The sequence below is a fragment of the Pristiophorus japonicus genome, chromosome 13 (assembly GCF_044704955.1).
Source record: "Pristiophorus japonicus isolate sPriJap1 chromosome 13, sPriJap1.hap1, whole genome shotgun sequence".
NCBI lineage: Eukaryota > Metazoa > Chordata > Chondrichthyes > Pristiophoridae > Pristiophorus > Pristiophorus japonicus.
In genome coordinates this window covers 79299929-79322867 of record NC_091989.1, presented here as the reverse complement: position 1 = coordinate 79322867, position 22939 = coordinate 79299929, and the positions used below count along the sequence as shown (strand labels likewise).

The 22939-nt window shown below is 48.5% G+C and overlaps 1 protein-coding gene across 9 annotated transcripts in view; it reads right to left on the bottom strand.

The window, feature by feature from the left end:
• Nucleotides 1–22939, bottom strand: part of cfap54 (cilia and flagella associated protein 54) — a 724932-nt gene that overhangs the window by 357336 nt on the left and 344657 nt on the right. For all 9 annotated transcript variants that reach the window (XM_070897703.1, XM_070897704.1, XM_070897705.1 and 6 more), the window contains one exon: nucleotides 8431–8649. In XM_070897703.1, coding sequence (XP_070753804.1) covers nucleotides 8431–8649 — 219 coding nt within the window. The remainder of the gene's footprint in view (nucleotides 1–8430; nucleotides 8650–22939) is intronic.

Genomic DNA, 22939 nt, shown 5'->3' with positions numbered 1-22939 from the left:
GTTCTCGCTCAGGCCAACATCCCCAGCATTGAAGCACTGACCATGCTTGACCAACTCCGTTGGGCGGGCTACATTGTCCGCATGCCCTACACAAGACCCGAAGCAAGCGCTCTACTCGGAACTCCTACACGGCAAGCAGAGGAAATGTTTCAAGGACACCCTCAAAGCCTCCTTGATAAAGTGCAACATCCTCACCGGCACCTGGGAATCCCTGGCCCAAGACCACTCAAAATGGAGGAAGAGCATCCGGGAGGACGCTGAGCACCTCGAGTCACATCGCCAAGAGCATGCAGAAATCAAGCACAGACAGCTTGGGCCAGGGATTCCCAAGGAGCGTGCGGCAAACCAGACTCCCCACCCACTCTTTCCTTCAACCATTGTCTGCCTCACCTGTGACAGAGACTGTTCCCACATTGGACTGTACAGCCACCTGAGAACTCATTTTTAGAGTGAAAGCAAGACTTCCTCGATTTCGAGGGATTGCCTATGATGATGATGATGCTGACTAACAGATCGTTCACTCTCACAAAGCTACAGGGGCCCTCTCCCCAGTCCTTAGAGACACTGGGATTCCCCTTTCCCAGTTCTCTCGGATTCTGGAACCACTCTCATGCACTGAGACCATATTGCTCATAGTCTAGATTTAGTGCTACTAGCCTTTTAAGTCTCCCCCCAGTGCTGCTGATGGACACAGGTATTTTCTCCTACATGCTCCCTAATATCAGTACCTCTGTTATATGCTTCGAGACTCCAGTACCTATCCCCAATGCTCCCACACCAACAAACCCAGTGATTCCAGACCCAGCCTCCTCTTCCCAATGCAGCCATATTCCAGCAAGCAGGGAAGAAGGTAAGCTTAGTGGGCTGGTACGAAGCACTGCTGCTGCTTGGCCCACAGGCAATGCTGTAAAGTCACCTTTCCCACGAAGCAGTCCTCACCTCCAGTCAGCTACAGCATTGCCCGGGAAACCAAGCCAAACAGAGTTAAACCTGTAAGACAGGTCAAATATGAGGTATGCAGCCTCATTATAATATTTAAATGGACAACCCACCTCCTGGAAGCAGGTTGGTCACCTGCTCCCTCCTCCATTAAAACCAGAAGTTGGCAAGTTGAAGGCTGGTTGAGGTCCTGTTTGAGATTTTTAGAATTTTAACATCCACTCTCCGAACCCAACCCACCCACGCTTTGTGGTTATTATCCCCAATGCCTCTATTTATAAAGCCAAGGCTTTTTTTTAAAACAGCTTTATCAACTTGTTTTGCCGCCTTCAAAGGAGTACCCCCTGTTCCTGCACCCCATTTAGAACTTTACCATTTAGTTTTTGTTGGCTTTCCTCATGCCGCTTTCCAAAATGCATTACCCAACTCTCTTTTCTACTTTTTTGTATTTGTTCATGGCATGTGGGCATTACTGGCAAGCCGAGCAGTTATTGCCCATCCCTAATTGTCCTTGAGAAGGTGGTGGTGAACCGCCTTCTTGAACCGCTGCTGTACTTGTGAAGGAACTTCCAGAGTGTTGTTAGAGAGGGAGTTCCAGGATTTTGAAGCGATGAAGTCAGAATGGTGTGTAACTTGGAGGAGAACTTGCATGTGATGGTGTTCCCATGCGCCTGCTGCCCTTGTCCTTCTAGGTGCTGGGAGGTCATGGGTTTGGGAGGTGCTGTTGAAGAAACCTTGGCAAGTTGCTGCAGTGCATCCTCTCCCCTGATCTGCCCACTGGCTGTCTAGCTTAGTCTCTAAGAACATAAGAAATAGAAGCAGGAATAGGCCATTTGGCCCCTCGAGCCTGATCCACCATTCAATAAGATTATGGCTGATCTGATCATGGACTCAATTCCACTTCCCCGCCTGCTCCCCATAACCCTTTATTTCCTTATCGCTCAAAAATCTTGTCTATTTCCGCCTTAAATATATTCAATGACCCAGCCTCCACAGCTCTCTGGGGCAGAGAATTCCATAGATTTACAACCCTCTGAGAGAAGACTATGGGCTCAATTTTCCTCAGTGATTTGTGCCGTTTTTTTGGAGCAGGCTGCTTTTTCTGCCCTAACTTAAAAATCCACAGTTTCCCCAATCAACTTGCACCATTTAGTTACGATTTTTTTAGGTAATTTTTTTTTTCATCCAAAGGGGCGTAACCAGCCACCTATGCCAATTCTGGCCATTTAGTGAACTTTGGCCAGCTGATAGTTACTCCATTTCTGCTTAGGCCAGTGTATGTGGCCTCTCAAGAAAACTCTTGCGGCGAATTAAAGAAATCGGCGCAGGGCTAGGGGCGGGAAGCGGAGTGGACCTGGACCGGCACTCACTTGGGATCGGAGAGGCTCGGCGGGGGATGGAGCAAACTGAACAGCACTCACTCGGGGCCACAGCGGACGGGGAAGGCACTCACTTGGGGGCCACAGCAGATGGGGAAGGCATGTACTCGGGGGCCGGCCACAGCAGACCGGGAAAGCAGCTCACTCGGGGTCCGGAGAGGCTCGGCGGGGGAGGAATCGCACTGACCGGCACGCACTCGGGGCCACAGCGGACCAGGAAGGTACCTCACTCAGGGACCGGAGTGGGTCGGAGACAGCCGATCTGAAGGCTTGGTGCCCGGGGAGAGGGAGGGAGGAGAGAGGAGAGGACATAAAACCTTTGGGTGTGGTCCATCCATACTGACCTTGGGGAGAGAGAGAACTGCGAACCTGTGCTGCCTGCTTTCCTGCCGTTTTGAGCATCTTTGAAAGTTTAACTTTAAGTATGGGGGCAATACTGACAATGCCATATCTTGTGCAAGCGTTCTGCATCATGATGCTACGTAGAAGACAATTGATTCGACGTCATCGCATCAGGAACATCAGAGCCCGTAGGGTGCTAAGCAGGAGGCCTTATCCACCTCAGGTATATTGAGACAGGCGTCCGTACCTGCACCTGAGTGATGCAGACTGTGTCAGAAGGCTGCGTTTCCGCATAGAAGTTGTCTTTGAGATCTATGAGTGGGTTGAGACCAGACCTGCAGCCGAGAAGCGTCAGGAGGACTGCTTTGTCAGTTGAAGTGAAGGTTACAGCTGCACTTTCATTCTATGCCTCCGGAATGTTTCAAGCTACATCTCTCAAAATGCAACACATGTCTCCATTCGCCAGGTCACTGCTGCACTGTATGGGCAGAGGAATGACTACATAAAGTTCCCCATGACCGCCCATGCAATCCATGACAGAGCTGTGGGCGGAGGAGGGTGGGCCATCGTGCTCCTTTAACGAGTGCTCGAACCTTACTCCAACAGCTCATCCGTGAATGCTTCACTGATGCCTGAGGGCTCAGCGACAACTATTCCACATGGACATGGTTACTGTTTGGAGCTGTTCCGTAGTGTTGTGTTGTGTTAATGGAACATGATGTAGTTTTAATGTCAAATATATTTATTCAAAAGTTTACAATGTACTTAACTTTAATAAAATTATTCCAGTATCAAACTTTATTTTAATGACTCTTTAAGATCACTTAAAAACTTTAAGATCACTTATAAACTTGTAAATTTACATAACTTACAAAAAACTTTTAATTTGAGAACAATAATAACATCAACAACAACAGCAGCAAAGAAAGGGTGCACCCATCTCTCATCCCCCTTAGTGTAAGACTGCTCTTGGACTCTCCACCACCCCTGCACGCAAGTGGTGGCGCAGTGATTTTGGGCTTGGTACCAAGCTTATTCCTTCTAACATCTCGGGTACTGAGCATCTCTTGATGATGGGGGATGTCAGCGTCAGGCAGCAAGTTGGAAGGCCCGGCTTGGGGCTCTTTAGAGGCTGGTGTGGGGATTGCAGTAGGAGTGGCAGTTGATTCTGTCAATGGGCGCGGGGTCTGGACGTGTTCCCTTATGCAGCAGCTAACTCACACATGCCCTCCCTCATGCACCCTGACAGTGTATCAGCGGACTGCAACATTCCCTCCTTGATGGCCTGTACTACTCCTGACATTCCTTCCCTCATGGCCAATGCCGTGCTTTGCACTACCTCTGATATTCCCTCCCTCATGGCCAGTGCCGTGCTTTGCACTACCTCTGACACTTCCTCCTCATGGGTACTATTCCCTCACTGATGGTCCCAGCGAGTGTTGTTACTTCTCCCGACAGTCCCACTACCTCATCACTCACCCCACTGATGGTGTCCAGGAGTGATCGGGTAAGGTCAATGCTCTCCGCACTCAATGACATCATCTGAACAACATCTGTTGCATCCTGCATCTCAGGAGAGTGTGGTCGACATCTCCTTCCCCTCACCCTGGGTCTGCCTCGCTGCATCCCACTGGGACCCGCAGCCTCGGACGATGGAGCCCTGGGTGTTCCTCGTTGCACCCGAGCAATGGAACCCGTAGCCTGGGATGATGGGGCCCTGGGTGTGCCTCGTTGCACCCCAACAATGGAACCCATAGCCTGGGATGATGGGGCCCTGGGTGTTACTTGCTGCACCCCACTACTGGGACCTGCAACCTCGGAAGGCGGGAAACCATGGAATGTCCCACCAGCACTTAAACCACTAGTCACGGAAAAGGCTGTCGGTGGCATCTCCTCCAAAGTCAGTACAACAGTGGGAGCTTCATCCAGCTCCATCCCCTCCCCCTCCCTCTCATGTTGGTCTGGAGGGTTGTTCTCCTCTTCAGGTTCGTCCGTGTCTGAATCTTCTTCTGCATCTTCAGGATTGGCCTCAAGTTCTGCAAAATATAACAGAACAGTCAAATGGTTAGCAGCAGAGGAGGGGGCGGGATAGGTGGCATGAGTAGCTCACACATAGCAGGCCAGGCAGCAGGCTGATTTGAAGGGCCACGATGAATTTTCAGGGCATACCCTCTCCCTCGAGTGTGGGCCCAGTTTGTGCAGTATTGATTGTTTTTCTCTAGGCAGGACCCATCAAAGCAGTGACCCTCTCTTTCAAGGGTGTCAATGGGTGCAAATTTGCCGGCCCTCCTCCTGTTCGAGTTCTTTCCCTTTCGTTGTGTGCCACTTTCCTCTGCAAAGATGAAAATGCAACATTTTAAGAGAGGGTGTCTTTCTGCTGGGTGAGACATATACAGCTGGTCACATTTACAATTGCATTGAATAAATGAAAATATTACTTACACTAACTACTTGACCAAGGTCCTGCCATTTCTTTTTACACTGGCTTCCAGATCTCTTGGTGTTCACCACTGCGAAGTAATCTTCTGCAACTTGGTTCCAGTGTTTCTTAATTTTTTTTGCTGGAACTTTTATGTGATCTCTGCTGGTATCCAGCTCCTGCCATCTGTTCTCAATCATAGTAACTAGCGTCTCCACTTCGTCCAGCAAGAAATTCTTGGTCCTTGGTCCGCGTTGCATCTTGTACTGCCGCAGCTGCTCTCAGACACACACAGCACTTATTCAAATGCTCTCAGACACACACAGCACTTCTTCTGCATGCAGCTGCGATTTTTCAACAAACAGCACTCCTTCTGGCACACACACAACTTGCTCTTTAAAAATGGTCGATTGCCAATTAGGATGCGTGGCCATTTCAGTGACGTGAAGAACGTGAGTTTTTTTTCCCGCGCACGCGCAGAAGGTCCGACTGCGTTTTTCGGTGCAGACCGCAGGCTGCACACCCCGAGGTGACTGGCCACGCTGCGCGGGTCCGGATTACAGCAGAAACATTGGGGAAAGTTTGGACATGTTTTTCTGGTGCATTTCTGGACCTAAATAAGCAGCGCAACTCTGGCAATACGCTTGGGGAAAACTGAGTCCATCATCCTCTAGTTTTAGTTTCCCCTACGAGTGGAAATATCCTCTCTGCATCCACCTTGTCGAGCCCCCTCATTATCTTATATGTTTCGATAAGATCACCTCCCATTCTTCTGAACTCCAATGAGTATAGGCCCAACCTACTCAACCTATTCTCATAAATCAACCCCCTCATCTCCAGAATCAACCTGGTAAACCTTTTCTGAAGAGCCTCCAATGCAAGTATATCCTTTCTTAAATACTGTATGCAGTTCTCCAGGTGTGGCCTCACCAATATCCTATACAGTTGTAGCAGGACTTCCCTGCTTTTATACTGTATCGCCCTTGCAATAAAGGCCAACATTCTATATGCCTTCCTGATTACTTACTGTACCTGCATACTAACTTTTTGTGTTTCTTGCACAAGGACCCCCAGGTCTCTCTGTACTGCAGCGCTTTGCAATTTTTATCCATTTAAATTATAATTTGCTTTTCTATTATTTATGCCAAAGTGGATAACCTCACATTTTCCCACATTATACTCCATCTGCCCACTCACTTAGTCTGTCTATATCTCTTTGCAGATTTTTTGTGTCTTCCTCACAATTTGCTTTCCCACCCATCTTTGTATCATCAGCAAACTTGGCTATATTACACTGATTCCCTTCATCCAAATCATTAATATAGATTGTAAATAGTTGAGGCCCCAGCACCGATCCCTCGTCACTGTTTGTCAACCGTAAAATTACCCATTTATCCTGACTCACTGTTTTCTGTTCGCTAGCCAATCCTCTATCCATGCTAATATATTACCCCCAACCCCGTGAACTTTTATCTTGTGCAGTAACCTCTTATGTGGCACCTTATCGAATGCCTTCTAGAAATCTAAATACACCACATCCACTAGTTCCCCCTTATCTACCCTGCTCGTTACATCCTCAAAGAACTCCAGAAAATTTGTCAAACATGATTTCCCTTTCATAAAACCATGCTGACTCTGCTTGATCGAATCATGCTTTTCCAAATGTCCCGCTACTACTTCCTTAATAATGGATTCCAGCATTTTCCAACGATAGATGTTAGGCTAACTGGTCTATAGTTTCCTGCTTTTTGTCTGCCTCCTTTTTTAAATAGGGGCATTACATTTACGGTTTTCCAATCTGCTGGGACCGCCCCAGAATTCAGGGAATTTTGGTAGATTGCAACCAATGCATCCACTATCTCTACAGATAGGATGTAAGGCATCAGGTCCAAGGGACTTGTCTCCCTTTAGTCCCATTATTTTACCTAGTACTACTTCATTAGTGATAGTGATTATATTTAAGTTCTTCCCTACCTATAGCCCCTTGATTATCCACTATTGGGATGTTTGTAGTGTCTTCTACCGTGAAGACCGATACAAAAAATTTGTTCAACGTTTCTGCCATTTCCCTGTTCGCCATTATTAATTCCCCAGTCTCATCCTCCAAGGGACCAACATTTGCCTTAGCCACTCTTTTCCTTTTTATTTATCTGTAGAAACTCTTATTATCTATTTTTATATTTCGTGCTCGTTTACTTTCATAATCTATCTTCCCTCTCAATCATTTTTTTAAGTTATTCTTTACTGGCTTTTAAAAATTTCTCAATCATCTGGCCTCCCACAAGTCTTGGCCACATTGTATGCCTTCGTTTTCAATTTGATACCTTAACCTTGCTCTACTTTTCCTCTATCCTACATTTCCCCTTGATCTCTGTTTTGATCAGGCTTGAAATACTGGTGTCACTGGTTTCAACAGTGCAGCCTCTTCCTCTGTGCTCCAGCCTTGCTCCAGCGCTTTCAGGCAACGTTCGATTCTATACCACCTCTCCCTACCTTTCCTCAGCTCCCACAGATCTTTAGTGAACTATGATCTTCTTCCTCTCCAATCAGCCTCTAACTGCTACCATTCCTGTCTTCATCCACTTCTAAAAATGCTCCAACTTCCCCTGGCTTTTAACCCTCCTCTACCTTCACCCTCTGGCCTCCAGTGTCAGAGCCCTGCCCACATTCCAGTCCAATTATCCTCCACCACCTAAAAACTGCACATAGTCCTGTCTGCCCATGTAATGTCATGGGACACTGACTGCTATTGTTAGTAGCATACTGTTTAGCTATGGGGTTAAATTTTCTGAGACTCACACCACTAGCAGCTGACTGGGGCATTGCCCATAATGTTTCCATCCAAAATGATGTGAAATCGCATGATCTCGGAAAACTTTGCCCATCCTGTTCCGGTAAATCTGATATCTGATTCCAGAAACCTTTCCTATTCTTCCAGAGTAAAGAATTGCTTTTAATTCACACATCTTTCTTTTTCTTTTCTGAGACTGAGGTAACCCATTTCCTTCCACGGTTTTATATCCAGAAGATCGAGCTCTGGATTGTTTCCATAACAAAGTCCCTTTTTATGTGGACAGCTTGTTAGCTTGACTCACAACTCTCTACCAGGAGAACCAGCATGATGCGAAGGGCATGACCACTCCACTCCCATCAGACGCAAGTACCTCAGTCAACCCAGTATTCAGAGACCGGAACTCTCGTCTCCACTCACCAGGTCTGTCTGGAGTGGGGCTCGAACCCATAGCCTTCTGACAAAGGTTGGAATGTGCCCACTGACCCACGGCACGCTCCTTACATCACATATGCATAGTGGAAATTTGTGAAAATATTTAGTAATTGATTCCAAGGTACCTGCTAATGGTTTTTGAGCTCCAACCTTTTTCTTCAAAACACTTCATGAATGAATTAAAATACACAATTCCTGATAAGTAGTTGATCTGACTAAGCCACGGCATCTCAGTATTACAAACTTGATGGAATTTTTTAAGTTGCAGATAATTGTGCACAATTGGTCGAAGCAGAGTTTGGAAAACTTCCTTAGCTTTCTTTTCCAATATCTCCCTTTGTTTCCTAAACAAAACAATTAAAAATGTACACATATTATTGATTGAAAGAAAATTACGTCTGTAATTAAAAAAAACTACACTTAACTAGCAAACATATTTCAAATACTATTTTATTTTTGGATAGTCTTTAAATTTTAGATGATTGCATTTTAAGTGAACTGAAAATATTTCTATTATTCTCCAATTATATCATAATCAAATTACAGATTCTTTCAAAAAGTACATTCTTAGTTGGGGCACAGTTCTTCATGATCTCCTACCACTTTCACGTCATGACAGAAGTGTTCAATGGTTTTTGAAACAGGAGTGAGTTTAAATAAAGGAAGATTCTGAGGGGAAATTCGACTAGGCCCGAAAACGGGCATGGGTAGCATTCCGAGATGTGCAGACAGCATGCAAAATTCGTGCTGCATGCTCATTATAATGATTGTAGCGTTGATCTCAGTGCTAAACGCGCTGCTGATTGCCTTAGTGCTGTTCAGATGGGTCAACATCAGGTGCAGTCTACTGGCCAACAGAATTTGGCCTAGGCTGTCTGCACTACTTATGGAGAAGGTGCTTTGTTGCACAAGCAGCTCATTGTCATTGTGTAGAAAGCCATGGTCCAAGAGAGAGAGCGAGGAGGTTTTCGGATGCGGCACTGGGGCCTTGGTCATGAAAGATCAAAGAAGACGTCAAGTCCTTTACACGCAGGGGGATAGAAGGCCTTCCAGGCAGAAGCCAGAAGAATGTGGGAGGAGATAGCTCAAACTGTCAACACAACGAGTGTTGTCCCCAGGAACTGGAACCAGTGCCGCAAGAAGTTTAATGACTTCACATGAATGGTCAAGGTGAGTGAATGCTTCTTCAAGTGTCATATCCCTCCATCTGCAGCACTAACCTTATACACTGCTCAATGCACCACACTCCCATCACTCACCTACCAACTATCTCTAGCAATCACCACTCATAGCTCACAATCATAGCTTCACCTCACCCTCACACACTTAGCACTGTTTCAAGCCTCAAACCCACATTTTATAGCTTGCATACACTGTCAGCTATTCAACCATGGCAGGCACATCACCCAAACACATTGCACCACACTCACTGACACACTTCTGTTTCTCATGGAGGCAAAGGCAGCTCATAACAGCCAGGAACAGCAGCAGACGGGTGGAGGGAAAACCTGTCTGCAGAACCTGATGTAGCTGTTGGAAGTAGTGCTGGAGATAATTGGAGGGGTCGTCACTGAGTCCGTGATGAGCGGAGAAGTTGAAAATATTGCTAATGATGACGGTATACTTATACCTAATCCTTCTACTCACATCCCACTTCCCCATCATCCCACAATCTCTTCTTACATACAAGTTGCTGATGGTGTAAGCATGGATAGCTTGCGTTCTGCCCCCCTACCCTCTCCACAACCTGACCCTTGTGCTTTTCTCTTTTCAGATATCCAAGAAATCCCACAAGTCCCCGAAGTAATGGAGGAGGATAATGAAAGATAAAAAGGGACACCGTCACTCAATCTGACAAATCCCAACCAACAACCACAACTTGTATTTATATAGTGCTTTTAACGCAGTGACATGTCCCATGGCGCTTCACACGAGTATTATGAGATTAAAATATTTTTTTGACACCGAGCCGCATAAGTAGAAATTAGCGCAGGTGACCAAAAGCTTGGTCAAAGAGGTAGGTTTTAATCATAGAATCATAGAAGTTTACAGCACGGAAGAAGGCCATTCCGGCCCATCGTGTCCACGCCAGCCAACAAGAGGCTAACCAGCCTCATCCCACTTTCCAACTCTAGGTCCGTAACCTTGCAGGTTACAGCACTTCAAGCGCACATCCAAATACTTTTTAAATGTGGTGAGGGTTTCTGCCTCTGCCACCCTTTCAGGCAGTGAGTTCCAGACCCCCACCACCCTCTGGGTGAAGAAATTTCCCCTCAAATCCCCTCTAAACCTCCCCGCAATTACTTTAAATTGATGCCCCCTGATTGTTGACCCCTCTGCTAAGGGAAATAGGCCCTTTCTATCCACTATATCTGGGCTCCTCATAATTTTATACACCTCAATGAGGTCTCCCCTCAGCCTCCTCTGTTCCAAGGAAAACAAATGCAGCCTATCTAAACTGTCCTCATAGCTAAGATTCTCCATTCCCGGCAACATCCTCGAAAATCTCCTCTCCAGTGTACCCTCTCCAGTGCAATCACGTCCTTCCTGTAATGCAGTGACCAGAACTGCACGCAGTACTCCAGCTGTGGTCTAACCAGTGTTTTATACAGTTCAAGCATAACCCACCTGCTATTATATTCTGTGCCTTGGCAAGCATTCTGTATGCCTTCTTAACCACCTTATCTACCTGGCCTGCTACCTTCAGGGATCTGTGGACATGCACTCCAAGATCCCTTTGTTCATCTACATTTCTCAGTGTCCTACTGTCATGTATTCAACCAGCATTGTAACTCATGTATAAACTGACCTAAGTTGTACACCGTGAGAACACTGACCACTAGGTGGGAGACACTCCTAACCTGGTCCTTTAGGTATAAAAGGGGAAGCTCCATCCACCTTCATCACTTGAGTGCTAAGGAATAAAGGACAGGTCACAGACTGACCTTCTCTCAAGCATGGGCCTCATGTGCATTTATACTGTGTAGTAAGGACGTATCAATGGCGACAAGAAACTGGGATTTAAACCACGCGAGCATGGCCACTAGCAGAACAAACGAGAAGTACTGTGTTAAGGAATGGTTGGGACAGATATTCAACATTGTTAAAGCAGCACACAGTTCTCCAGACAGACAAGGGCAGTCAGGCATGCCCCAACATGTAGTCGAACCCAGAGGGGGAGTTCGACAGAGACAATGGCAAGCTGAACAGCGATTCACGCCATTGCAAGGGACAATGCGGCCAGTAATGGGGCCATCAACACCTGTTAATGGTGCACTCAAGGACAATAACAGGGGCACTCAGGGACGATCGACTGGCAAGGGACCTTTTGTTTCAAACCGCAACTCATGCTGGAGGTGTGGAGGCATACATTCAGCCGGAGTTTGCAGAGATGAGCAAAATACCTGCAGAAATTGCAGAAATGGACACTGGGGGAAATCGCTGGAAGCTAAAGTTCAGCGAGTTCATGTGGAGCACGTATACAGTTCATACACCAGGACGCCACCGATAATGTTGAAAGTGCTCCTCAATGGCATCCCAGTATCAATGGAGTTAGACACGGGGGCCAGCCAGTCCCTGATGGGTATCAAACAGTTCGAAAAGTTGTGGGCGTCCAAGGCCAGGAGGCCAAAATTATCGCCGATTGACGCACAGCTACGGACTTACACAAAGCAGATCATTCCGGTGCTAGGCAGCGCCACGGTAGTCGTGACCCACAAAGATTCGGAGAACAGGTTGCCACTCTGGATTGTCCCAGGGGACGGTCCCGCACTACTGGGGAGGAGTTGGCTTGCTGTCATGAACTGGAAATGGGGCAATGTCAATGCAATTTCCTCTGTGGAGCGAGTATCATGCTCGCAGGTCCTGGACAAATTTGACTCATTATTTCAACCCGGCATTGGCACTTTCATGGGGGCCAAGGTAGTGATTCACATAAACCCGGACGCCAGACCAGTACACCACAAGGCCAGAGCGGTGCCGTACGTGATGCGGGAAAAGATAGAAGGCGAATTGGACCGCCTGTTGAGGGAAGGCATCATCTCGCCAGTTGAATTCAGTGACTGGGCGAGCCCGATTGTGCCGGTGCTCAAGGCGGATGGGTCGGTCAGGATATGTGGCGATTACAAGGCCACCATCAATCGGGTGTCACTCCAAGACCAGTACCCGCTACCGAGAGCGGAGGACCTCTTTGCGACGCTATCCGGTGGCAAACTTTTTTCAAAATTGGACCTGACCTCAGCTTACCTGACCCAGGAGCTGGCGAGTGAGTCGAAGAAGCTGACCACCATCACGACACACAAGGGGTTGTTTGAGTACAACAGATGTCCGTTCGGGATTCACTCGGCCGCCGCGATCTTCCAACGAAATATGGAAAGCCTCCTCAAGTCGATTCCAGGGACGGTGGTTTTTCAGGACGACATCCTCATTACGGGTTACGATACTGAAGAACACCTCCACAACCTGGAGGAGGTGCTACGCAGACTGGACCGGGTAGGTCTGCGACTGAAAAAGGCGAAGTGCGTCTTCCTAGCTCCAGAGGTAGAATTCCTGGGGATGAGGATAGCAGCAGACGGGATCAGCCCTACTGCATCCAAGACGGAAGCGATCCAGAGAGCACCCAGACCCCGTAACATGATGGAGCTGCGTTCGTTCCTGGGGCTCCTGAACCAATTTGGTAACTTCCTTCCCAAATTGAGCACGCTGCTAAAGCCGCTACCCGTGCTCCTACGCAAAGGTCGCGAATGGGTCTGGGGGGACAGCCAGGAAAGGGCTTTTAATAGAGCACGCAATTTGTTATGTTCCAACAATCTGTTAATGCTATATGACCCATGTAAGAAACTTGTGTTAACGTGCGATGCGTCGTCTTATGGTGTCGGGTGTGTGTTGCAGTATGTCAATGCCAAGGGTCAGTTACAGCCGGTAGCTTATGCCTCCAGGAGTCTGTCCCAGGCAGAAAGGGGCTACGGGATGGTAGAAAAGGAGGTGCTCGCATGTGTATATGCGGTAAAGAAAATGCACCAGTATCTGTTTGGCAGGAAATTTGAGCTGGAGACAGATCACAAACCCCTAATGTCCCTTTTGGCCGACAACAAGGCCATAAATGCAAACGCATCGGCCCGCATACAGAGGTGGGCACTCACGTTAGCTGCCTATGACTGCACAATTCGGCACAGACCGCGGACCGAAAACTGCGCCGATGCACTCAGCAGGCTCCCACTAGCCACCACTGAGGGGGCTACCGAGCATGGTGCTGAGATGGTCATGGCTGTTGAAGCTTTCGGAAGCGAAGGCTCACCCGTGACAGCCCGTCAGATTAAAGTTTGGACAAATAGATACCCGCTATTGTCTCTCGTCAAGAAATGTATCCTGAATGGGGACTGGGCAGCCACGTACAGGGCATGCCCTGTGAAATTTAAACTATTTCACAGGCGCAAGGATGAACTCTCGATTCAGGCCGATTGCCTACTGTGCGGAAACCGCGTAGTCATGCCCCAGATGGGCAGAGAGGTGTTCATCAGAGAACTCCACAATGGGCACCCGGGCATTGTTACGATGAAGACAATTGCCAGGTCACACGTTTGGTGGCCAGGGATAGATGCAGATCTGGAACTTTGTGTTCGCAGGTGCAACACGTGTGCCCAGCTGGGCCATGCGCCCAGGGAAGCCCCCCTTAGCCCCTGGCCATGGCCCGCCAAGCCTTGGTCACACATCCATGTGGACTACGCAGGTCCTTTCATGGGGAAAATGTTTTTGGTTGTAGTAGACGCCTACTCCAAATGGATCGAGTGTGACATTTTAAGTTCAAGCACATCCTCTGCCACGGTAGAAAGTCTACGGGCAATGTTCGCCGCCCATGGTCTACCGGACATCTTGGTCAGCGACAATGGCCCGTGCTTCACAAGCACTGAATTCCAGGACTTCATGGCAGGCAATGGAATTAACCATGTTAGAACGGCACCGTTCAAGCCGGCCTCAAACGGCCAGGCAGAACAAGCAGTGCAGATAATCAAACAGGCGATGTTCAGATTCCAAGGGGGTTCCCTACAAACCCGCTTATCACGCCTCCTGTTGGCCTATAGATCCCAACCACACTCGCTCACAGGGGTTCCACCCGCAGAGCTACTAATGAAAAGGACGCTCAAAACCCGATTATCCCTTATACACCCCACCATGAAAGAAATTGTTGAGAGCAGGCGCCAGTCACAATATAACTACCATGACAGGAATGCGAGGGCGCGATGTATTGATGTAAATGATCCTGTTTTTGTCCTCAACTACGCTGCAGGGCCCAAATGGCTCGCAGACACTGTGGTTGCCAAAGAAGGAAATAGGATTCTGGTAGTTGAACTTACCATTGACAAATCTGCCACAAACATGTGGACCAAACAAAAAGGAGGTTCAGCAACCCCATAGAAGAAGCAGAGGAAGAACACGATATAGAGTTCACTCCACCACAGGTGACCGAACACCGGAACCAAAGGGAGGAGAGCCCAGTCACTGTGGGCAGTCCGGACAGGCCTGAGGCACTGCAAACAGCAGACACTCAGGCCAGCGCCCAACAACCGGAGCCCCAACTCAGGCGCTCTACAAGGGAGCGTAAACCACCAGAGAGACTCAACCTGTGATCCCAATAAGACTTTGGGGGGGGAGGTGATGTCATGTATTCAACCAGCATTGTAACCCATGTATAAACTGACCTAAGTTGTACACCGTGAGAACACTGACCACTAGGTGGGAGACACTCCTAACTTGGACCTTCAGGTATAAAAGGGGAAGCTCCACCCACCTTCATCACTTGAGTGCTAAGGAATAAAGGACAGGTCACAGACTGACCTTCTCTCAAGCATGGGCCTCGTGTGCATTTATACTGTGTCGTAAGGACGTATCACCTACCATTTAATGTGTATTATGAGGGGCCTAGATATAATGGATAGAAAGGGCCGCATTGCCCGTATGCCAGACACGAGACTCCAAAAGCAAGCGCTCTACTCGGAACTCCTTCATGGCAAATGAGCCAAAGGTGGGCAGAGGAAATGTTACAAGGACACCCTCAAAACCTCCCTGATAAAGTGTAGCATCCCCACTGAAACCTGGGAGTCCCTGGCCAAAGACCGCCCTAAGTGGATGAAGAGCATCCGGGAGGGCGCTGAGCACCTCGAGTCTCATTGCCGAGAGCATGCAGAAATCAAACGCAGGCAGCGGAAAGAGCATGCGGCAAACCTGTCCCACCCACCCTTTCCCTCAACTGTTATGTGTTTAACCCCTGGTAACCTGTATTACACGATCACCGGAGGGCCTATATGTTGGAGTCCCAAGGGATCCCAGCATCCCTTGGGAGCACGGTATATAACCAGGCCACCCACGAGGTACCTGCAATCTGGAGTCTTAGTAAAAGGAGCTAAGGTCACACTTGCTCATTGTACACAGTACTCAGATTCATCCTTTAGTATGAGCGTACCAATTGGCAATGAGGTAACGAACAACCGTGCAAAAATGCAAAGAACATTTGGTATCTTGGAGAAGTTCTCAGAAGGGGACGATTGGGAGGCCTTCGTGGAGAGCAATACTTTGTGGCCAACGACCTAGAAGGGGACAAGAACGCTGCCAAACGAAGGGCGATCCTCCTAACTGTCTGTGGGGCAAAAACATATGGCCTCATGAAAAATCTCTGACAAAACCAACAGAGAAATCCTATGAAGAATTGTGTACGCTGGTCCGGGAGCATCTAAATCTTAAGGAAAGCGTTTTAATGGTGAGATATCGGTTCTACATGTGTCAACGGTCGGAGGGCCAGGAAGTGGCGAGCTATGTTGCCGAACTAAGACGCCTCACAGGACATTGCGAATTTGAGGGATTCCGAGAACAAATGCTTAAAGACTTTCTTTTTTGTACTGGGCATTGGCCCTGAGGCAATCCTTCGCAAACTGTTGACTGTTGAAACTCAGAATCGAAGTAAAGCCATAACGATAGCCAAGGCATTTATGTCCACCAGCGACAACACCAAACAGATTTCGCAGAGTAAAGAAGTTTCGGCCAGTACTGTGCATAAAGTAACGTCGTTTTCGAGCAGAAATATACATAGCAGAATGTACACGCCGACTGCTGCCGCCCGACCTCAGATGACCCAGAGTCTGCCATCAATCGTTAATGCGAGGCAGTTAACACCTTGTTGACGCTGTGGAGGTGATCATCGGCCCCACCAATGCCGCTTCAAGCACTATGCGTGCAACGGTTGCAGAACAATGGGACACCTCCAGCGAATGTGCAGGTGAGCTGCAAACCCTGCAAATACTGTAAACCACCACATTGCAGAGGAAAATCGATCCACTGTGGATCAGGCTGAATTGGAGACTCGTACCGAGAGGCAGAAGTGTACGGGGTACACACATTCACCAAGAAATGTCCACCAATAATGTTGAAAGTTGAACGGAATTCCAGTATCTATGGAACTGGACACGGGTGCGAGTCAGTCCATCATGAGTAAAAAGGCCTTCGACAGGCTGTGGGGCAAAGACACACAGGCCCAAGCTCAGCTCCATTCACACCAAACTAAGGACTTACACCAATGAACTAATCCCTGTAATTGGTAGTGCAGAAGTCAAAGTCTCCTATGACAGAGCAGTACACGAACTCCCGCTGTGGATTGTGCCAGGGAATGGCCCCACATTGTTTGGCAGAAGCTGGCTGGGAAAAAATCCGCTGGTACTGGGACAACATCCAAGTGCTTTCATCCGTTGACGACGCCTCATGTGCCCAGGTTCTGAGCAAGTTCCCATCATTGTTCGAGCCAGGCATTGGAAGCTTCTCGGGGGGCAAATGTGCAGATCCATTTGGTTCCCGGTACGTGACCCATCCACCGCAAGACACGGGCGGTACCGTACATGATGCGTGAGAAAGTAGAAATTAAGCTGGACAGGTTGCAGCGAGAAGGCATCATCGCACCAGTGGAATTCAACGAGTGGGCTAGTCCGATTGTCCCGGTACTTAAAGAGGACAGCACGGTTAGAATTTGTGGGGATTATAAAGTAACGATTAACCGTTTTTCGCTACAGGACCAGTACTCGCTACCCAAGGCAGACGACCTATTTGCGACCCTGGCTGGAGGGAAGATGTTCACCAAGCTGGACTTGACCTCGGCCTACATGACGCAGGAGCTGGAGGAGTCTTCGAAAGGCCTCACCTGCATCAACACGCACAAAGGTCTGTTCATGTATAACAGGTGCCCGTTCGGGATTCGGTCAGCCGCGGCAATCTTCCAATGGAACATGGAGAGCCTGTTAAAGTCGGTTCCTCGCACCGTGTTTTTCCAGGATGACATACTGGTTACAGGTCTAGACACCATTGAGCACTTGAAGAATCTGGAAGAGGTTCTTAGTCGGTTGGATCGCGTGGGGCGCAGGTTGAAACGCTCAAAGTGTATTTTCCTGGCGCATGAGGTCGAGTTCTTGGGAAGAAGAATCGCAGCAGACGGCATCACTGACGCCAAGACGGAGGCCATCAAGAACGTGCCAAGACCACAGAACGTGACAGAGCTGCGGTCGTTCCTGGGACGCCTTAATTATTTCGGTAATTTCCTACCTGGGTTAAGCACCCTGTTAGAATCCCTACATGCGCTATTGCGCAAGGGAGACGACTGGGTATGGGGGAATTCACAAGAGGCTGCCTTTAAGAAAGCCAGAAATCCGTTGTGTTCCAACAAACTGCTTGTCCTGTATAACCCTCGTAAAAGATTAGTGCTAGCTTGAAATGTGTCGTCATACCGGGTCGGGTGTGTGTTACAACAGATTCACAAATCGGGGATTTTGCAACCGGTCGCTTATGCATCTGGGAGTTTGTCCAAGGCCGAAAGGGCCAACAGTATGATTGAAAAAGAGGCTCTGGCGTGCGTTTACGGGGTAAAAAAAATGCACCAGTACTTATTTGGCCTCAAGTTTGAGCTTGAAACTGACCACAAGCCGCTCATATCGCTGTTCTCTGAGAGCAAAAGGATTAACACCAATGCCTCTGCCCGCATCCAAAGATGGGCACTCATGCTGTCGGCATACAACTTAGTAATGCACCACAGACCGGGCACAGATGCTCTTAGTCAGCTGCCATTGCCCACCATTGGGGTGGAAATGGCACAGCCAGCGGACTTGCTCATGGTAATGGAGGCATTCGAAAACGAAAATTCTCCCGTTACGGCCCGCCAGATCAGGACCTGAACCAGCCAGGATCCTTTATTGTCCTTGGTAAAAAAACTGTGTCCTCTATGGGAGCTGGTCCAGCATCCCAACGGAGATGCCGGAGGCGATTAAGCTGTTTCACAGGCGGAAAGACGAAATGTCCCTGCAGGCGGACTGTCTATTGTGGGGCAATTGCGTCGTCTTGCCCAAGAAAGGCAGAGATATGTTCATTTGTGAACGGCATTGTAATGATGAAAGCCATAACCAGATCCCATGTGTGGTGGCCCGGCATCGACTCAGATTTAGAGTCATGCGTGCGCCAGTGCAACACGTGCTCTCAGCTGAGCATTGCACCCAGAGAGGCACCGCTGAGTTTGTGGTCGTGGCTCTCCAAACTGTGGTCGAGGATCCACGTGGACTATGTGGACCCATTTCTAGGCAAAATGTTTTTAGTTGTCATGAATGCTTACTCAAAATGGATTGAATGTGCAATAATGTCTGTAAGCACGTCCACGCCACTATTGAAAGCCTACGAGCCATGTTTGCCAAGTACGGCCTGCCTGATGTCCTAGTCAGCAACAATGGGCCGTGCTTCACCAGTGCTGAATTCAAGGAATTCATGACCTGCAATGGGACCAAGCACTTCACATCTGCCCCGTTCAAGCCCGCATCCAACGGCCAGGCAGAATGGGCAGTTCAGACCATCAAGCAAAGCTTGAAATGCGTGTCGGAAGGCTCCATGCAGACCCAGCTGTCCAGAGTGCTGCTCAGCTACCGCACCAGACCCCACTCACTCAACGGAGTTCCCCCAGCCGAGCTGCTCATGAAAAGGGCGCTAAAAACAAGGCTCTCCCTTGTCCTCCCTGATCTCCATGATCATGTGGAGGGCAGGTGGCATCAACAAAGTGTGTACCATGACCATGCAAATTTGTCACGCGATATTGAGATCAATGATCCCATGTTTGTACTCAATTATGGACATGGTCCCAAATGGCTCGCTGGCACGGTAGAGTGTAGGGTGTTTCAGGTCAAATTGGCCAATGGACAAATGTACAGAAAACATTTGGACCAAATCAAATTGCGATTCAGCAACAGCTACGAACAACCTGAAGAAGACACCACCAACTTTGACCCTCCAACACACATACAAATGGCAACTGATATCGTGGTTGACCACAAAGCCGAACTCACCATCCCCAGCAGCCCGACAAGGCCGGCTGCCCAACAGCCCAGTAAAGAACTAACCAACTCACCCACACCCGCATTTGTACCGAGATGATCGACAAGGGAGTGAAAAGCCCCAGATCGTCTCACCTTGTAAATAAGTGTATTATTGACTTCACGGGGGCGTGTTGTTATGTATTTAACCCCTTGTAACCTGTATTACACTACCACCAGAGGGCCTACTTGTTGGGAGTCCCAAGGGATCCCAGCATCCCTTGGGAGCATAGTATATAAGTGGGTCATCCATGAGGTACTTACACTCTGGAGTCTTATTAAAGGAGCTAAGGCCACACTTGCTCATTGTACACAGTATTCAGATTCATCCTTTATTATGAGCGTACCATCAACGACTATCTGTCCCACCTGTGTCAGGGACTGTGGCTCTCGTATTGGACTGTTCAGCCACCTAAGGACTCATATTAAGAGTAGAAGCAAGTTTTCCTTGATTCCGAGGGACTGCTGATAATGATGATGATGATTCCCTTGCCTTGTTAGCCCTCCCCAAATTACCTCACACTTCTCCGGATTAAATTCCATTTGCCACTGTTCTGCCCACCTGACTAGTTGATTGATATCTTCCTGCAGTTCGCAGCTTTCTTATTCTTATCAACCACACAGCCAATTTTAGTATCATCTGCAAACTTCTTAATCATACCCCCTTATATTCAAGTCTAGATCTTGATGTATACCACAAAAAGCAAGGGACCTAGTACTGAGCCCTGCAGAATCCCACTGGAAACATCCTTCCGGTCACAAAAACACCCTTTGCTTCCTGCCTCAGTCAATTTTACATCCATCTTGCCACTTTTACTTTCGTGACCAGTCTGCCATGTGAGACCTTATCAAAAGCTTTGCTAAAAATCCATGTACACTACATCATACTCACTGCCCTCATCGACCCTCCTGGTTACCTCCTTGAAAAATGTAACCAAGTTAGTCAGACACGACTTTCCCTTAACAAATCCGTGCTGACTGTCCCTGATTAATCCGTGTCTTTCTAAATGTAGATTGATCTTGTCCTTCAGGATTTTGTCCAAAAATATCCCCACCTCTGAGGTTAGGCTGACTGGCCTGTAATTATGCTTATTTAAGGAGCGTCTTGAAGGAAAGCGAGGTAGAGAGGCAGAGAGGTTTAGGCGGGGAGTTCCAGAGCTTAGGCCCTAGGCAACAGAAGGCACGGCCACCAATGGTTGAGCGATTATAATCAGGGATGCTCAAGAGGGCAGAATTAGAGGAGCGCAGACATCTTGGAGGGTTGTGGTGCTGGAGGAGATTACCGAGATAGGGAGGGGCGAGGCCATGGAGGGATTTGAAAATAAGAATGAGAATTTTGAAATCGAGGCATTGCTTAACCGGAAGCCAATGTAGGTCAGCGAGCACAGGGGTGATGGGTGAGCGGGAATTGGTGCGTGAGTTAGGACAGGAGCAGTCGAGTTTTGGGTCACCTCTAGTTTTTGTAGGGTAGAATGTGGGAGGCCAGCCAAGAGTGCGTTGCAATAGTCAACTCCATGATCAGATCAGCCATAATCTTATTGAATGGCAGAGCAGGCTCGAGGGGCCGTATGGCCTATTCCTGTTCCTATTTCTTATGTTCTTACATTTTAAAGGCATGGATAAGGGCTTCAGCAGCGGAGACGGGCGAAGTTACGGAGGTGAAAATAGGCGGTCTTAGCTATGCTGCGGAAATGTTGTCAAAAGCTCATTTCAGGGACAAATATGATACCAAGGTAGTGAACAGTCTGGTTCAGCCTCAGACCGCAGTTGAGGAGAGGGATGGAGTCAGTGGCTAGGGAACAGGGTTTGTGGCGAGGACTGAAAACAATGGGCCCAAAATTCACTCCAGCCGGAAACGCGTTGCACCTACCGCTATTCTCTTGTTTTGGCCGCTGCAATGGATGCAGTGGCCCATTTTGCGAAATTCAGCTCTGCATCGTTTTTTTTCGAGTGGGGCGAAAGTCTGTCGTAATGGGGACGGAAGTGGGGGCAGGAGCGGAGTGTCCGTCCTAAGAGGGGCGGAACTGGGGGCAGTTGGGAATAGGTTCAAGGGAGCAGGAAGTGGATCCCATGGACATGAAGGGAGATCAGAGAGAAACTGGAGAAATATGGGAGGTCAGGGCTAGGACAGAGGGGATCCTTAGAGGAAATTTGGCTCGGTGGGCTAGGGGAAGGAAAGGAAGGGCAGAGGCAGCTGAACGGATGGTCTCAATCTTGAGACAAAAAAGTCCATGAGCTCCTCACACTTATTGTCAGAGGTGAGGGTGGAGACAGGCGGGGGGGGGGGGGGGGGGGCGGTTTAAGAAGACGGTTAGCAGTGAAAATAGAAGTTGGAGTTTATCTTTGCATTTCAGAATGTTGAGCAATTTTGGCAGACGAGGGCAGGACCCTATAGTGCTTTATGTGTCCAGCCAGATCTGGCAATGAATGGCTAAACCATTTGTTCGCCATATCCATTCAACTCTGCATCCCTTGGACTTAAGGGAACGAAGATGAGGGCCATACCAGGGGGAATGATCAGGGTGGGAGAGAGTAATTGTTTGAACAGGGTATCAAAGGTGGTATTGAGGGTGTAGTTGAGCTGCAGCAATGTCATGGTGAATGGAGGGCCAAAGGCTGGACAGTTGGGAATTCATAACTGCAGTTGTAAGAGAGTTGGGAGAGAGTTTTTTCCAGGGGTAGACACAGAAGGAAGTAGGGTTGGGGCAGGTAGGAGGTGGAAGGGGGATGTGGGTGGAGAGCAATACGAGGAAGTGGTCAGAGATGGCCTTATCTGCGATTGACATGATGGGAGTAGCGAGGCCACGAGAGATGGCAAGGTCGAGGGGGTGGTTGTGAATATGGGTTGGGATGTTTACATGGAGGGAGAGATTAAGGAAGGATAGGAGGCTCGCAGGCAGCCCATACGGAATGGGATCTGCTGCTTGCCCCCTCCTGAGGTAGTCCCAGAACATCTGATGCATGCTGATTGACGTTACAATCTGCCTCAATTCCATTTCTGTAGCAAGAGCAAGCAACGGCGCCAAAATTGTGGCCACCACGGACCCGCCGGAAGTGGGCAGAAATGAGACGGCTGCCATTTTTTCACCCAAACCGGCCTTAACAGCTGGCGCTAATAGAGCGAATTTCACAACCTGTATCTCTTGTTCACAAATAGATGCACAAGGTCAATGGACCAAATGAAAGTAAGCAAGAGGAAACAATGAATATTAACTCTTCCAGTTTCCTGAGCCCCCAATCAGTTGTCTTC